Below are 17,531 nucleotides of genomic sequence, written 5' to 3'. Positions count from 1 at the left end.
TCAGTTGAAGACTAAAATTAAAATTTAGCCATTAATAAATTTTGTCTTATTGCTTATTACCATTTTTAAAAGTTCTATTCCATTTCCCATTAAAGGCGTAACGGGAGGATGAGGGATTCCCAGCCTCTTAAGGACACCATACGCATGATACAAACTATGAGCAAACAAACATCACTAAAGTGTTTAATATGGTTAAATTTGATTCTCACCGATAGCAACAATAAACAAGTAGCAAAGTAATCAAAAGTAGCAGTATGCCAAGAAAGCTCATCATTCTGAAAGTAGAAAATATACTTTATCAGTTAAAAGTATAATTTGGCCTATTTTACTTACAGACTCTATTCATGAGCTCTCTCACTAGTCAACAAGTGCCAGACTGCTATAATAGCCTCTGTAACTCATATGATTTTCATGTGATGTGAGTCATATGATCTTCATCACTGTAGTAGAATTTCCCCTCAGCCCCCTCCTACTACATAGCAGGAGCCTGGTATTTTTGTTTTTATAGCTAACAAAACTGATTGAAATCACAAAATCATGCAATATTTCAGAGGTGCATGAAATAACTTTCAAAAATAATTCAATTCCTATCAGTTTATGCCTAATAATAGAACTACTATAAAATGTATCATCCAATCCATAAATCAGCTAACAGATCTAAACCAATCAATGCAAACAGACCAATAAATTTGCAGTCTTTATTTACAGTGCTTGCATCACTAGATTTAATGCGTATACTTATATTTATATATATATATATTTCTTTTCAATGCGTATGATTACTTTATACCATATGATAATGAAAGCTTCAAATTTAGTAAAAATGACTCAAAAATTAATGAATTCATTTACTGCATTAATTTATAACACTAAAAACTACATAGCAAAAACTCAATGCATTAAAAAGTTTAGCATAATAAAAAGTCAGCACAATTTACAGAATTAAGAAAGAAGTCAATGACAAGGAGATTGCATCAATAATAAAACTATTTAAACTTTTGCAATTATCAGATAAATGCCATCTTTAGGAGAATGTGTAAAGCCTAAAGCCATTTTCAAAAATTATAAATTAATAATCTATAATGAATAATTGTGATCAGCTAACCTGAGTATCAGGTGATCTTTCAAACCTATACTTCCTCAATATACTCACTAAGCAAGCCTTAGCCTCCATTAGTGCAAACCTCATTCCAATACAACTCCTTGGTCCTGAACCAAAAGGAATGTAAGCCTGAGGATTCCTACCCTCCTTGCCTTCTGGACTAAACCTGTACATCATGAGGAATCATTAATGGCTAGTTTTTTAGGAGTAGATCCAACCGTTTTGGATTGAAAACTTCAGGTTGGTCCCAATACTCTGGTGACATGTGTATCTTCAGTATGGGAATATCAAATCTAAACCCTTTAAGGAATGTAACACCATTGATTGTACATGTCTCATTACACACACGACCAGTACTATAAATAAAAGTTAAATAAAATATGTGACTATTAAACAAAATACTTTGGTGCTGGTGGATATAAGCGCAATGATTCCTGCAAGACCCAATCAAGATAAGGTATATTTTGTGACGCATCATACAAAGAAGGATTCTATAAATACAGTACAAAAATATTAAAACTTATTTCCAATATATTATACTTCGTTTTCCTGATAGTAGTCATCAATGGCTTGACACAGTTGTTCTTGCTCGTGAGGGTTTATTGCTAAAAAATATGAAGTGAAGGCAAGCATGCTGCTAGTAGTGTCATGACCAGCAAGCATAAAGTCAAAGCAGAGACCAACAATCTGTTTGTCAGTTAGTACACGTGAAGCCTTAATGCTAGACTCATTCTCTGGGTCATCTGGTGCTTCAGCATCCATTAATAATTGAAGAAAATCTTCCCTCTAAAAACAAATGAGACTAATAATGTGCATAATTTAAATCACTCCACCAAAGCAAAGGAGCCTTGCTTATGCTATGGAAAATTGTTACGGTGGTTAATTAAATTGCCATGATATTCTTAACCAATTTAAAATGAGATGGTACAGTAAGTGTAGTAAAATACTTTGACCCTCAAAATACAAACCTTGTTACCATTGTGGCTTTGTTGCACTTGCTCTCTTCTTGATTTTATAATACTCAATGAGGTATCATTGATAACCTTCATGTGTTTGCTTAATGGTAGCATCCTTGCACCAATGACACTCAGAAATTTCAGCAAAGTAGGGAAATAACCTATAGCCACCATAATGCAATGAGTGCATATTAATCCAACAATACTTACTGTCAATAATTTCGTGCCAAATGAAAAATGGTTCGCTCAACTCAGTGAAAAACCCAGCAGCTGCTTCTGAAAGTGCACTCCCCTCACCTTTCAATAAATTCACTTCAGAACCAAAAGCTACAGCTAGCATTGTTTCCATAGTAAACTGAGAATAGATTCTATTAAATTAAAATAATTATTTTCATAAATGTCGTATTCATGCACTTTTGTATATTGACGCTCTGTCCCTTTTTGTTAATGTCTTCCAATACACTGATTAGAGAATTGATGCTTTTATCAACTAACGGCATCATCTGTCATAATGTTAATTTGGTTTTGATAAAACACATTATGAGACTAACCAGCTTAAGTTTCTTGCTTGAAAAAGTTGGAGTAATTATTCGACGAACACGCTTCCATTCCTCACCTTCCTCAAACGATAAACCTGGTCCCATGTTAATATTTCTACGTATTTTAATCATTATCTGAGGTTCTACCTACAAACATATAGTAGGAATTGCTTACATAAGCACATAAATTAAAATTCCTTTTTGGTGTACACTCACATCTACATTGATAAATTTGCTGGACTGCTTTATCATGATCTCCTTGAGTATGTCAAGATCAGCTATTACAATTCTCACCTTTGTACCCATATAATAACTAAAATGACATAGCAATTATAATCATTAATATAGTTACGGATATTCAGGCTCGTAGCCAGGGGTAAATTTGAATCAATATATGCCTTTTGGTATTTTGTGTTTATTCTGGTTCACCCCTTTTTTCTAACACTGCCCTATGATCTTGAATGCCATATGCTGGATTTAATAATACAATTCATTGAGGATGATAAGGACAATTGTAAGGAGAGGGTCTCAATGTAGTGCAGTGTCCTGGCAATATAAAGTAGCAGCTATTTTGGCAGCTATTGTGCATTTGTGTCATTATAAGCTATGTTATAAGAGACAGTTTTTATTGTCAACTTACCCAAACACCTTTCCACTTTTAGCAATCCATTTTCCTTGAAAATCAGTTGAAGACTAAAATTAAAATTTAGCCATTAATAAATTTTGTCTCATTGCTTATTACCATTTTTAAAAGTTCTATTCCATTTCCCATTAAAGGCGTAACGGGAGGATGAGGGATTCCCAGCCTCTTAAGGACACCATACGCATGATACAAACTATGAGCAAACAAACATCACTAAAGTGTTTAATATGGTTAAATTTGATTCTCACCGATAGCAACAATAAACAAGTAGCAAAGTAATCAAAAGTAGCAGTATGCCAAGAAAGCTCATCATTCTGGGAGTAGAAAATATACTTTAGCAGTTAAAAGTATAATTATGCCTATTTTACTTACAGACTCTATTCATAAGCTCTCTCACTAGTCAACAAGTGCCAGACTGCTATAATAGCCTCTGTAACTCAATATGATCTTCATGTAATGTGAGTCATATGATCTTCATCACTGTAGTAAAATTCCCCCTCTGTCCCCTCCTACTACATAGCAGGAGCCTGATATTTTTTGTTTTTATAGCTAACAAAACTGACTGAAATCACAAAATCATGCACTATTTCAGAGGTGAAATAACTTTTGAAAATAATCCATTTCGTATCAGTTTATGCCTAATAATAGACCTACTATAAAATGTATCATCCAATCCATAAATCAGCTAACAGATCTAAACCAATCAATGCAAACAGACCAATAAATTTTCAGTCTTTATTTACAGTGCTTGCATCACTAGATTTAATGCGTATACTTATATTTATATATACATTTCTTTTCAATGCGTATGGTTGCTTTATACCATATGCTAATCAAAATTATAAATCATGATAATGAAAGCTTCAATTTTAGTAAAAATGACTCAAAAATTAATGAATTCATTTACTGCATTAATAACACTAAAAACTAAACAGCAAAAACTCAATGCATTAAAAAGTTTAGCATAATAAAAAGTCAGCACAATTTAAAGAATTAAGAAAGAAGTCAATGACAAGGAGATTGCATCAATAATAAAACTATTTAAACTTTTGCAATTTTCAGATAAATGCCATCTTTAGGAGATTGTGTAAAGTCTAAAGCCATTTTCAAAAATTAGAAATTAATAATCTTTAATGAATGATTGTGATCAGCTAACCTGAGTATCAGGTGATCTTTCAAACCTATACTTCCTCAATATACTCACTAAGCAAGCCTTAGCCTCCATTAGTGCAAACCTCATTCCAATACAACTCTTTGGTCCTGAACCAAAAGGAATGTAAGCCTGAGGATTCCTACCCTCCTTCCCTTCTGGACTAAACCTGCATGTACATCAATAGAAATTATTCATGGCTAAAATTTTTGGTGGAGTAGTGTCTAACCATTTTGGATTGAAAACTTCAGGCTGGTCCCAATACTCTGGTGACATATGTATCTTTAGTATGAGAGTATTGATTCTACATCCTTCAGGGAATGTGATAGATCTACACATCTCACTTACATAAACACGTTGTACTAAAATAATTGTAAATAAAATTAAAAATGGACCATAGTACTCAATTACACTGGTTCTGGTGGATACAAGCATACCTGGTGGGTAGTGCCTCCTGAATAATCCAATCAAGATAAGAAATGCTTTGTGAAGCATCATACAAAGAAGCCTCCATTACACATTACTAACAGTCTCAAGTTTCCTCTAATATCTATCTATGCCAGTAGACAATTATTGTTATTCAAAAAAACTTAATGCAGCAAAAAATTTAATGCAGCAAAATAATAGGTTCAGCAAAGTAAAAAAAAAACAACTAAAAAGCAACTCAAAAAAGAAAGAAGTTATCTACTGGGAGATTGCATCAATCATCTTTAAACTTTTGCAATTTTAATAAAAATGCCATCCTTTGGATATTGCAAAGCTGCAACTACCATTTTCAATGGTACCTACATGCATAAATAAAAAATTAAAACTTTCATGATTGTGATCAGCTAACCTGAGTATCAGGTGATCTTTCAAACCTATACTTCCTCAATATACTCACTAAGCAAGCCTTAGCCTCCATTAGTGCAAACCTCATTCCAATACAACTCCTTGGTCCTGAACCAAAAGGAATGTAAGCCTGAGGATTCCTACCCTCCTTCCCTTCTGGACTGAACCTGTACATCAAGAGGAATTATTAATGATTAATTTTTGATGCAGCAGATCTAACCGTTTTGGATTGAAAACTTCAGGCTGATCCCAATACTCTGGTGACATGTGTATCTTCAGTATGGGAATATCAAATCTAAATCCTTTAAGGAATGTGACACCATTGATTGTACATGTCTCATTACACACACGAGCTGTACAATAAATAATAGTTAAATAAATCATGTGATTATTAAACAAAGTACGTTGGTCCTGGTGGATATAAGCGCAATGCCTCATGTAAGACCCAATCAAGATAAGGAATATTCTGTGATGCATCATACAAAGAAGCCCCCTATTATTAATACACAGTGCAATAATAATAATAATAACTTCTTTCCATTATACTTCATTTTCCTGATAGTAGTCATCAATGGCTTGACACAGTTGTTCTTGCTCGTGAGGGTTTATTGCTAAAAGATATGAAGTGAAGGCAAGCATGCTGCTAGTAGTGTCATGACCAGCAAGCATGAAGTCAAAGCAGAGACCAACAATCTGTTTGTCAGTTAGTACACGTGAAGCCTTAATGCTAGACTCATTCTCTGGATCATCTGGTGCTTCAGCATCCATTAGTAATTGAAGAAAGTCTTCCCTCTAAAAACAAATGAGACTATATGTATGATTTAAATCACTCCACCAAAGCAGAGAAACCTTGCTTATACTATGAAAAATTGTTCCACATTTTATTATTGTAATGATACTACATACAGGCTTTAAATATAAGCATGAAGGGTTTATGCTCATTGAGAATTATATTCCCAATGAATTTATAGACATAACAGAATGAGATGGTATTGATACTCAGAATGCAAACCTTGTCACCATTGTGGCTTTGTTCTCTTCTTGACTTTATGATGCTTAATGAGGTATCATTGATAACCTTCATGTGTTTGCCTAATGGTAGGGTCCTTGCGCCAAGGGCACTCAGATATTTTAGCAAAGTAGGGAAGTAACCTATAGCCACCATAATGTAATTGAGTCCATATTAATCCAACAATACTTACTGTCAAAAATAGCTTCCCAAATAAATAATGGTTCACTCAAATCAGTGAAAAACCCAGCAGCTGCTTCTGAAAGTGCGCTCCCCTCACCTTTCAATAAATTCACTTCAGAACCAAAAGCTACAGCTAGCATTGTTTCCAGAGTAAACTGAGAATAAATTCTAAAATAATTAAGTTAAAATAATTATTTTCATGAATGTTGTGCTTTACTTTGGTATGTTGACACTCTGTCCCTTTTTATTAATGTCTTCTAATACACTGCATAGAGAATTGATACCTTTTTCAACTAATGGCATCATCTGTCATAAAATAATAATAATTTAGTTTTGATAAAACACATTATGAGACTAACCAGCTTAAGTTTCTTGCTTGAAAAAGTTGGAGTAACTATGCGACGAACACGCTTCCATTCCTCACCTTTTTGAAAAATCAAACCTGATCCCATGTTGTTGTTCCTACGTATTTCAATCATTATCTGAGGTTCTGCCTACAAAAATATAGTAGGAATTGCTTGCACAAGCACATAAAATTAAAATTCCTTTGTAGTGTACACTCACATCTGAATTGACAAATTTGTCAGATTGCTTTATCATGATCTCCTTGAGTATGTCAAGATCAGCTACTACAATGCTCACCTTTGTACCCAAATAATAACTAAAATGACACAGCAATAAAAATCTTTATAATTATCGATGTATAATTACTAATATTTAGGCTCATAGCCAGGGGAAATAAGATCCCTGTTTTGAGTCAATATATTTATGTTTTTGATATTTCGTGTTTATTCTTGGTCACTGCCTTTTTCTAACACTGGCCTATGGTCTTGAATACCGTATGGTTAATAAAATTTAATACTACAATTCATTTTGGACAAGAAGAGGGCCAGCTTTAATGTAGTCCAATGTCCATCATTATAGTAGCAGCTATTTTGGCAGCTATTGTGCATTTTAGGACATAACAGCGGACTGCCAACTTACCCAAATACTTTTCCACATTTAGCAAGCCATTTCTCTTGAAAATCAGTTGAAGACTAAAGTAAAATTAATTTAGCCATAATTTGTCCAATTGCTAATGATTATTACCGTTTTTAAAATTTCTATTCCATTTCCCATAAAAGGTGTGATTGGAGGATGAGGGATTCCTAGCCTCTTAAGGACACCATATGCATGATACAAACTATGAATAAACAAACATTACTGAAGTGTTTAATATGGTTAAATGTAATTCTCACGAATAGCAACAATAAACAAGTAGCAGAGTAATCAAAAGCAGCAGTATGGCAAAAAAGCTCATCATTCTGGGAGTAGAAATAGACAATCTATATCTTATCTATCAGTTTAATTCTTAATCCACTTACAGACTCTTCTCATGAGCTTTCTCACTCACTAGTCAGTAATTGCCAGTACTGCTAGGTATAACTCAATATGACTTTCATGTGATGTGAGTCATATGATCTTCATAGCTATAGTAAAATTTCCCCTCCCACTGCATAGCTGGAGCCTAGTATTTTTTGTTTTTATAACTAAAAAAACTAAAGGAAATTGACAAATTCACTATTTTAGAGGTGAAACAACTTTCCAATTTATTCCAATTCCTAAGTTTTTGCCTACTTTTATAGAAATATCATCCAATCCATACATCAGCTAACAGATCTAAACCGATCCATGCAAACAGACCAATCAATTTTCAGTCTTTATTTGCAGTGCCAATTTAGATCATCAACAATATATATATGCTTTATACTGTACTCTACGCAAATCAAAATTATATAATTTTAGAACTAAAATTATGATACTAATTTTTTTGTAAAAATGCCTCAAAATTAATGGATACATTCATTGCATTAAAACAATACTAACTATAAAACAGCAAAAATTGAATGCATTATAAAGTTAAGCAAATAAAACTCAGCACAATTATGAAGTAAGAAAGAAGTCAACTACAAAGAAATTGCATCATTTATTTATTCAAACTTTTGCAATTTTTAGATAAATACCATCTTTAGGAAACTGAGTAAAGCCTACAACCATTTTCAACGGTACCTAAAATTAAAAATTAATAATCTATAATGAATGATTGTAATCAGCTAACCTGAGTATCAGGTGATCTTTCAAACCTATACTTCCTCAATATACTCACTAAGCAAGCCTTAGCCTCCATTAGTGCAAACCTCATTCCAATACAACTCCTTGGTCCTGAACCAAAAGGAATGTAAGCCTGAGGATTCCTACCCTCCTTGCCTTCTGGACTAAACCTGTACATACAAGAGGATATATTAATGGCTAGTTTTTTAAGGAGTAGAGTCTAACCGTTTTGGATTGAAAACTTCAGGCTGGTCCCAATACTCTGGTGACATATGTATCTTCAGTATGGGAATAATAATTCTACATCCGTTAGGGATCGTAATGCCATTCGCTGTACATGTCTCGTTGCACAAACGGCTCGTACTAAATAGTAAATACAGTAAAAGTAAAAAATGAACTATAGTACCGGTACTCAATTACGTTGGTGCTGGTGGATATATACGCAGTGCCTCCTGAATGACCCAATCAAGATAAGGAATGCTTTGTGAAGCATCATACAAAGAAGGATTCTATAAACATAGTACAATAATAATAATAACTTCTTTCAATATTTATACTTCATTTTCCTGATAGTAGTCATCAATGGCTTGGCACAGTTGTTCTTGCTCTTGAGGATTTATTGCTAAAAGATATGAAGTGAAGGCCAGCAAGCTACTAGTTGTCTCTTGACCAGCAATCATAAAATCTAAGCAGAGACCAACAATTTGTTTGTCAGTTAGTACACGTGAAGCCTTATTGCTAGACTCATTCTCTGGGTCATCTGGTGCTTCAGCATCCATTAATAATTGAAGAAAATCTTCCCTCTAAAAAATATACAAGATACATCATGTTATGGTTAAATCACTCCAACAAAGCAAAGAAGCTTTTTTTATTCTATGAAATAGTGTTATAATTATTATTGCTGTGTTCCAACAAGGTGATGACGACAAGTGAGGAGGGATAAGTGGTACAGCAAGTGTAGCAAAAGATTTAGATGCTCCAAGTACAAACCTTGTTACCATTGTGGCTTTGTTCCATTTGGTGTTCTCTTCTTGATTTTATGATACTCAATGAGGTATCATTGACAACTTTCATGTGTTTGCCTAATGATAGCATCCTTGCACCAATGACACTCAGAAATCTCAGCAAAGTAGGGAAGTAGCCTATGGTCACCATAAAACAATGAGAGCATGATACTTACATCCAACTAAACTTACAGTTAAAAATGTCTTCCCAAACGAGGAATGATTCATTCAAATCAGTAAAAAATCCATTAGCTGCTTCTGAAAGTGCACTCCCCTCACCTTTCAATACATTCACTTCAGAACCAAAAGCTACTGCAAGTATCGTTTCCAAAGTAAACTGGGCATAGATTCTGAATATTCAATTTAAAATTATTATCATAAATGTCTTGCTTTACATATGTACGTTGACACTCTGTTCCTTTTTGTTAATGTCTTCCAATACACTGCATAATGAACTGATGCTTTTATCAACTAGTGGCATCATCTGTCATAAAAACATGTTAAATTGATTTTGATGAAAAGCATTATAAGACTAACCAGCTTAAGTTTCTTGCTTGAAAAAGTTGGAGTAATTATACGACGGATACGCTTCCATTCCTCACCTTCCTCAAAAAGCAATCCTGGTCCCATGTTGTTATTCCTACGTATTTCAATCATTATCTGAGGCTGTCTCTATAAACACAGTACAGGAATTGCTTACATAAACACAAATTAAAATTCCTTTTTAGTGTACACTCACATCTACATTGACAAATTTGTTGGACTGCTTTATCATGATCTCCTTGAGTATGTCAAGATCAGCTACTACAATGTCCACTTTTGTACCAATATAATAACTAGAAACATTGTTAATGATAGAATCATTAATATTACTCATGCCTACTTGTATGACCCTTCCTGCAAAAATACAATATGCTTGCGTCATGATTAATTTATAGTAACATAATTTTATGCAGATTTGAATAGGCTGTCTACTTATACATCGTACAATATTTTATTGGCAAGGAATTAATATTGGCAATTGGTGGTTCATGAAGAAATCGCCAAAATAAAATCTGCCATTTTGTTTCAAACTGAGCATGTTCAATGGCATGTGGAACAAAATCGCCAATATAAATTTGCCATTAACTTTCCTCAGGTAATTTAGCCAAATATTACTCTCATTAATAAATCATCTTGAACAGTAACAGATAGGTTTCAACTTACCCAAATACTTTTCCACTTTTAGCAAGCCATTTCTCTTGAAAATCAGTAGAAGGCTATGTTAAAGTTTAGTAATAGTTTATTAGATAATTGCTTAATAATTATTACCATTTTTAAAAGTTCTATTCCATTTCCCATTAAAGGCGTAACTGGAGGATGAGGGATTCCCAGCCTCTTAAGGACACCATATGCATGATACAAACTATGAGTAAACAAACATCACTGAAGTGTTAACTGAATATGGCTAGATCTAATACTCACCGATAGCAACAGTAAATAAGCAGGAGAGTAATTAAAAGTAGCAGTATGCCTAAAAAGCCCATCATTTTAGGTGTCGAGGATCGGGATAGTGATCTAGATCTAGTCCACTAAAAAATACAGGCCTCGGTGTCCTGCAGACTTCGGCTGTTCTCTGAGCTCTGCTAGGTGCCAGCCAGTATGAGCCAGACTGCTAGAGTAGTGGCTAGTGCGTCGCTATATATCATTCTGCTTGAGCTTGGGAGTTCAGAGTAGAGAGGTCATATGACCTTCATGTGAGTCATAATTATGACAATTTGAGATCTAATTTCCTCTCGGTCCACTCCTACTGCATAGACACTGTGCCTAGCTGCAATGAGCATGTGAAATTGCATCATTCTAACTGACCACTATATAGATCTAATTACTTTTTGACAAAAAATGGTTTTAAAACTAATATTAATTAGGCCTAGATACATTGAGTTACAGTGATATTACGACAATCTTGATATGACGTGCAGTACGTGTGAATTAATTTTATTCTGTCTAATATATAATAGACCTATTCATGTGCATTCCGTACATGCATAGCAGTGCTTAATTGGGAATGCTTGCAGGTAGATCTAGTGTATGGTACAGCTGTTAAATAAAGAGGATTTCATGCCATTAATCAAACCATCACTCCTCTCATGCATATACTGGAGATGTAATCACGATGGAACTGGTATTGGTCCTAAAATAGCTGTCTTCATGAATACTCAAAATAGCATACTAATGTAAAATTTATCATAAACAACAAAAACACTAATATTGTGATTTCAAAGTGTGATGATTATCAAAAAGAAATAAATGACAGTGCCATGCAGAATGCAAAAATCAAAAGAATAAAAAACACACAAGCTTTTATTCTGTGTCTTACTTTGTCAGTCATTCTAAGAGGGGATGCCTATGTCTCTGTTACATTGTTCCTCTTGTTCCATGTATCTCTGATAATGATCATCAACTATCTGAACAATATTAACTTCATTCTCTCTCACACGATACTTGTAACGTTTAGCCAGTATCACAAACACTATCAGTATGATAAGAACTAGTACACTCTTTGTTATATAATAATAGAAACTGGTACATATGTATTGACTCTCACAATCAAATGGAAACTGTAAGATAGTATTAATAAAGTTAGCGAATCCCCAAGAAGTAGCATACCACAATCCAACCATCACTCCTCTCATGTGTACTGGAGACTGAGCTACTGTAAACTCCAGTGATACTGGATACACAAGAATATAAGAAAAGGCCTGTACAGTTTGTGAAATAAAGAGAAATTTACCAAAATTGTTTATGTCAGGATGAGACCTCTCAATGACAAATATGATCACTTTAGAAACAGTAACAATGAAAGCAAGGAAGATACCAACACTCATTCTAGTCAGCATACTCGGAATATACTTGTAGAAACAAACTCTGATAAAGAATAAATAGAGTAATGTTAGAATAACTGAACAACAATAATACTGAGAATCTGTTACTGCTAAACAAGTTGGTAATGTAAAAGACCTATCAGCAGACCAATAGCTGTCATTACTGAAATTAAGTGCAACAAAACCAATGAATAATGGTAGCATTCGAAATACTGTCTTTACATCTTCTACCTCTTCCTCTGTGAATGGTCCACCATATTTATCTTTACCCAGGTCTAGTCTTGAAGGAGCCTCTTCCTCCCAGTAGGTCAGAGCACTACGATTTTCAGGGTACTTGTGCTTCCTGGCATAACACAATACTCTAACTATGAGTTTGATGGGATTCTTGATCAGTGATATGTTCTCCAGTTTGTGTTTGAAGAATGAATGAGACACCAGTACAAGAGATACAGATACACCTGATGCTATGAAAGTGATCATGATAAAATACTCACTACTATAAAATAAGCACTGAAGAAGGTAATAAAACAAGTCCACTAATGGTTCTGATAGTATATGCCAGTATATGACAGAACTCAATTCATCAGCTGAAGCTCCAATAAGTTGATCAATGTTATACTGAATAATGTTAGCACTGAAACTGGATAAACCACAAAAATTAATAATGAAAGCAAGACTATAAAAACTCCATAGAATTGCTCCAGAGATAAAGCAACTTTCTAATATATATACAATTCCTATTATAATCCATGATATAAAACACAATACTATACCAATCAGTATAGCTTTGTATCTTCCAATCCATACATCAGCTAACAGACCCAGAAAAGGAAAAGAAGAAAAGCCAATACAAACCATGATAAATAAACCATACCCATACCAAGTGGCAGGAGCAACTTTTGTAACCAATTGACCGATAAAATGACTTCCTAAAATGTAATAAGATAATATGAGATAGCTCCATAGGAGAACTAATGCTGCTGAAGGAGAAGGAATAATGATGAAAGTTTGCTGTATTCCAGAAAACTCATAGGTCACCATAGTTTTACTTTTACATACCTTGGTGAGCTTCAATCTCTACTACCCAACCAAGCTAAATATCCCAGTTCTATACACACACATGGTTCTGTGTTTATTTTAGATAATTATTGAAAATAGAGCATCACTTTTCACTTCATTGAATCACATTATAAACAAATGCATACGAAATTTAAAATTATTTACACTCAGACGCTTTAAAGTAAACATTGAAGCAGAATTAAGACATATACAAGTTCACATAGCATACATGTATGACTGCTGAGGGTGTTTTTCAAAAATTGCGAATTAAAAAAATGGCCATAACTAAAATTTTAGTCGTAATCACCTCAAACTTTTTACACAGCATAAGGATGCATAAAAAATGACATAAATACATGCATATAAATTTTACTTGTCTGATTGGGCTTTGCCCAATTAGATATTTGTACTAAAATTCACTATAGTTAGTGGTTTATGTGGTAATTCTTTATTATCAATGTCACATGAGAATTGTCATCAATAACTGTACTGATGAATAAATTTGATCATGCCATGTGCAATGGGTATTAGATATGAGAATATCTATGTGATATGTAGTAGTGTAGAATATTACTAGATAAAATGTAAAACTGGGGGTGAGCCTAAGCAAGCAAAGCAATGTACATGTACATGTCTTAGCTAGTCATACATACCAGATTAATCTTGATGTCAATAATAGTACTAATTAGCCTGGGACACAACGAGCAGGTCACAGGATACATGCAAGAGTGAAGAAAGACAATTTTGTAGATTGTTTATCCAGCGGAGGAGCAGGAAGTCTTACTATAGCCACACTGTATCATTCTGTTACAAAACGCCTACATATACATAATGTACATGTATGTACAAAAAATTAATTATTAATTTTATTCTAAAGAGATTATATAATAAAAATTATTAGTGCACAATATTACTATTATTATTAAAAGTTTTAAATCCATGATACTGACAACTTTACTGATAATACTCTAGCCAGTACTGGTGATCCACAATAGAATACTGTCATTGGTCCATATCCACTCTCCTTTAGCTCTTTAAATAAAACAAAATAGAGTGCATTTAATATTGTTTAACTAGACCACTCTCAGTTCTCACCCTCTTCTTCTCTCTTCAATTTCTTCCTCTTTCTGTCCCTCTCTCTCCCTCCCTATATTAATTGATTTGGCTGTTATTATATTACAATATTGTTGGTTTTCAATACATTGGGACTATTTTGTTGTTTAGTAGTCATGTGTCATTAAGTATCGCCTGTATAGACCAACAATGCTTTACTGACAAAACTTTCAGTTATACAGTAACAAACCAATTATGTCTCCCTCCCTCCCTCTCTCTCTCCTCCTATATTACCTTATCCCAGTTAGGTCTACCAGTCTGTGTCCTGGTCTTCAGTCCAGTTATAAGATCAATGTTCTTTTCTTTGTGTATCAGATCAAGAGCCATTTGTAGTCCTAATGCTTTAACATCAGTCCTTTGTAAAGCTGATGTGATGTACATGTGCATATCAAGGAACCGATCCATTAGTGTTCCATATTCATTCTGTTCCATTTCCAGTTCATTCAGTAGCTCCATGAACCACTCAAAGTGTTTCTGGTCATGATTGATCCAAATGAAATCAACCTAGCAATGATTATTAATAATTATCATTATTCAGTTTTAAAATGGTCGTAACTTGAAAAATTGAGTTGGAATCAGCTCAAACTTTCTACATAGCATAATGACATCAATATGTATCAGAAAATATAATAAAAATTTGGCGTAATTTTGGGGCCATTTTTGGAAAAAAGCATGGGCTATAGTACAGGGAAATTTTTGAAAATTAGTCAATTTCTTAAAATGGCTATATAACATTACACTGTACATATGCATCAATACAGTCCCTTATGGCAACTGTTGCTATGGTGATGGTTTGAGTGGGCGTTTGTGGGAAACTTGTATGGAATCTGTTTTTGATGTTTTAGTGTTGTACCATTAAAAATGTATTTTTGATAACATGCAATTGTACAGACTAGCCTCTATATAATATACACTTTGAAAGTATCTCTGTTATACAGAGGTATCCTTTATGTGGAGGTTATTTTATCCAGTAAGGAATGTAACTGGTACAAATGGAGGTGTACGCTATAGAGAGTGTCCATTAAGAGAGACTATACTGTATACATGTACATTAGCAGGTACCAGTACATGTATATTATATATGTACATGTACATGTATATCAATGTACCTTGAATTCAGTCTTATATTCCCAGTGCTTGCTATCTTGTGTGCTGGTATTTTATTGAACAGTTCAACTGAATTGTGTACTAGTTCATTGACGTCAAATTCCTCGGGAAACTTTAACAAGAAACCATGAATAGAACTCATCTCACAGTCCTGCTCTAATACCTCAGACCTACAACTATTAATTAACTATTAATAATAGTTGATTAACCAGTTAAAAGAAAAATACAAAAACAGTTAAAAATTTATTGCACTGGTAGGCACATGTACATATTGATGTCCTTATGCTGTGTAGAAGGTTTGAGCTGATTCCGACTTCAATTTTTCAATTTACAGCCATTTAACAAAATGGCCAAAATCTGAAAAATACCCAAGGCTATAGCCCATGATTGTTTTTTAAAAAATGGCTTCAAAATCACCCCAAATTTTTATTACATTTTCTGACACATATTGATGCCCTTATCCTGTGTAGAAAGTATGAGCTGATTCCGACTTCAATTTTTAAAGTTACAGCCTAATAACCATTAATAACTATTATTAATACCTTACAACAGTGGCTACATATATTGGTATCAGTGGGTGAAATGCTAAGAATAGATCAGTTAGCATGAGGAGATCATCTCTATCATAGACCACGTGACTGTGCCAGGTCAGGATCCAACTTAATGAGAAATAATACTCACACTCTGACCTATGGAGAAGAGAATATGAGGAATATATTGTATGTATCATAATGGGATGGACATTATTAGTAGTAACACATTATATTGTGTAATGTAGAAATGTAGAAATGACTTTTAGATCAATGTATCTTAATAACTTTACATTAAAAATGGCTCAAACTTTCTACACAACATAAGTACATGTACATGTATATGCATCAGAAATTGTAATACAAATGGAGAATTCTCTCCTTTTCATTTTTGGTAAAATTCTGCCAGTGACCCTGTACTATAGTACAGGGACTTTTGTCCGATTTTGGAGTAATTTTAAAAATTCGTAATGAATCCAATTTTCATCGGAATCAGCTCAAACTTTCTACACAACATAATAACATGTATATGTATCAAGAAATGTAATAAAAATTAAAAATTTTCTACTTTTCATTTTGGTAAAATTTTGCCCATGACCCTGTACTATATAGTACAGGGACTTTTGTCCGATTACTGAGTAACTTTAATAATTTGTAAAAAATTTAATTTTGATCGGAATTAGCTCAAACTTTCTATGCAACATAAGTATATTGTATATGTATCAGGAAATGTAATTAATTAATAAATACCTTGTAATAAATGATTCCAATTGGCTATCATTAATCCTCAGTAGTGGTCTGATGTAACTCATTATCTCCTTGGTGCGTCCAATGTCAGGATACAAAAAATCCCTACGGTAACCATAACAACTACAACACAAAAAGTGGGTGGAGCGTTACCTAATAAGGTATTGTACTAGTACATTCATGATGGCAAAGGCGATGTTCTCATTTAGTGGTAATAATAAAAATGTCAGTACTACATCATGAAGACCTTGATAGTAGCACAGATCAGTATGTGTCACTAATAATCTTCATAGAACTGTTATTAAACTGTCCTATATTGAATTAATACGTTCTATCGATAATTCTATGTAATTAATAATAATAATAATAATAATAATAATAATACTTTATTAAATAATACACTCCATTAATTATTAACTGTACCCTTAGGTAGGTGATGCCCACATCTGTTAATGTCTAATATAACTTGATTCTTATCTTTATGATCTAAATGAGGACCTAATAATAATAAAAGTAATAATAATAAAAGCTAATTACAACATACAATGTAATTCTTTATATTTTGTTTAGTACACAGTCAATTAAAAGTGTCCAGTGTCATAC

At 33.4% G+C, this 17,531-nt stretch overlaps 4 protein-coding genes and 1 long non-coding RNA gene across 12 annotated transcripts; all 5 read right to left on the bottom strand.

The window, feature by feature from the left end:
- Window position 1: 1 nt before the first annotated feature.
- On the bottom strand, window positions 2-521 carry LOC109586002 (uncharacterized). The gene is made up of 4 exons (XR_002186770.1): window positions 334-521; window positions 210-275; window positions 61-154; window positions 2-11 (listed from the first exon to the last, which is right to left on the bottom strand). It is a non-coding gene; the product is annotated as an uncharacterized LOC109586002 (long non-coding RNA).
- Window positions 522-1,075: 554 nt separating this feature from the next.
- On the bottom strand, window positions 1,076-3,788 carry LOC100631547 (cytochrome P450 3A8-like). 2 transcript variants are annotated; one of them, XM_020002159.1, is made up of 13 exons: window positions 3,613-3,787; window positions 3,489-3,554; window positions 3,340-3,433; window positions 3,238-3,290; window positions 2,814-2,910; window positions 2,610-2,744; window positions 2,473-2,561; window positions 2,269-2,426; window positions 2,071-2,219; window positions 1,643-1,888; window positions 1,505-1,593; window positions 1,321-1,458; window positions 1,076-1,268 (listed from the first exon to the last, which is right to left on the bottom strand). In XM_020002159.1, the coding sequence occupies exons 2-13, from the start codon at window positions 3,551-3,553 to the stop codon at window positions 1,097-1,099; spliced, it is 1,485 nt and encodes a 494-aa protein (XP_019857718.1). In that variant the 5' UTR covers window position 3,554; window positions 3,613-3,787; the 3' UTR covers window positions 1,076-1,096. The 2 variants fall into 2 exon arrangements, with proteins under 2 accessions (XP_019857718.1, XP_019857719.1); XM_020002160.1 differs by having other exon boundaries at window positions 3,489-3,788.
- Window positions 3,789-4,365: 577 nt separating this feature from the next.
- On the bottom strand, window positions 4,366-4,732 carry LOC109586004 (cytochrome P450 3A19-like). The gene is made up of 2 exons (XM_020002164.1): window positions 4,620-4,732; window positions 4,366-4,559 (listed from the first exon to the last, which is right to left on the bottom strand). The coding sequence occupies exons 1-2, from the start codon at window positions 4,727-4,729 to the stop codon at window positions 4,388-4,390; spliced, it is 282 nt and encodes a 93-aa protein (XP_019857723.1). The 5' UTR covers window positions 4,730-4,732; the 3' UTR covers window positions 4,366-4,387.
- A 195-nt stretch (window positions 4,733-4,927) lies between these two features.
- On the bottom strand, window positions 4,928-11,224 carry LOC105314363 (cytochrome P450 3A31). Of its 5 annotated transcripts, none has more exons than XM_020002157.1 (14): window positions 7,778-8,375; window positions 7,652-7,738; window positions 7,503-7,596; window positions 7,398-7,450; window positions 6,978-7,074; window positions 6,773-6,907; window positions 6,631-6,719; window positions 6,424-6,581; window positions 6,234-6,373; window positions 5,768-6,013; window positions 5,626-5,714; window positions 5,442-5,579; window positions 5,226-5,388; window positions 4,928-5,175 (listed from the first exon to the last, which is right to left on the bottom strand). In XM_020002157.1, exons 2-14 carry the CDS (start codon window positions 7,714-7,716, stop codon window positions 5,101-5,103), a joined length of 1,542 nt encoding a protein of 513 aa, XP_019857716.1. In that variant the 5' UTR covers window positions 7,717-7,738; window positions 7,778-8,375; the 3' UTR covers window positions 4,928-5,100. The 5 variants fall into 5 exon arrangements, with proteins under 5 accessions (XP_019857716.1, XP_019857714.1, XP_019857717.1 ...); XM_020002155.1 differs by having other exon boundaries at window positions 7,652-7,717; XM_020002158.1 differs by lacking the exons at window positions 7,503-7,596; window positions 7,652-7,738; window positions 7,778-8,375 and adding exons at window positions 10,820-10,913; window positions 10,973-11,224.
- A 3,113-nt stretch (window positions 11,225-14,337) lies between these two features.
- LOC109586003 (TBC1 domain family member 20-like) lies at window positions 14,338-17,426 on the bottom strand. Of its 3 annotated transcripts, XM_020002163.1 has the most exons (6): window positions 17,352-17,426; window positions 17,082-17,271; window positions 16,932-17,033; window positions 16,194-16,340; window positions 15,654-15,821; window positions 14,890-15,048 (listed from the first exon to the last, which is right to left on the bottom strand). In XM_020002163.1, the coding sequence occupies exons 2-6, from the start codon at window positions 17,108-17,110 to the stop codon at window positions 14,988-14,990; spliced, it is 507 nt and encodes a 168-aa protein (XP_019857722.1). In that variant the 5' UTR covers window positions 17,111-17,271; window positions 17,352-17,426; the 3' UTR covers window positions 14,890-14,987. The 3 variants fall into 3 exon arrangements, with proteins under 3 accessions (XP_019857721.1, XP_019857720.1, XP_019857722.1); XM_020002162.1 differs by lacking the exons at window positions 15,654-15,821; window positions 17,352-17,426 and adding an exon at window positions 14,338-14,463 and having other exon boundaries at window positions 14,779-15,048; window positions 16,199-16,340; window positions 17,082-17,245; XM_020002161.1 differs by lacking the exons at window positions 15,654-15,821; window positions 17,352-17,426 and adding an exon at window positions 14,501-14,578 and having other exon boundaries at window positions 14,779-15,048; window positions 16,199-16,340; window positions 17,082-17,254.
- Between the last annotated feature and the right edge of the window lie 105 nt (window positions 17,427-17,531).

The sequence above is a fragment of the Amphimedon queenslandica genome, unplaced genomic scaffold (assembly GCF_000090795.2).
Source record: "Amphimedon queenslandica unplaced genomic scaffold, v1.1 AMPQUscaffold_12969, whole genome shotgun sequence".
NCBI lineage: Eukaryota > Metazoa > Porifera > Demospongiae > Haplosclerida > Niphatidae > Amphimedon > Amphimedon queenslandica.
The sequence above is the reverse complement of the archived record's forward strand: the minus strand, read 5'-3'. Positions and strand labels throughout refer to the sequence as shown.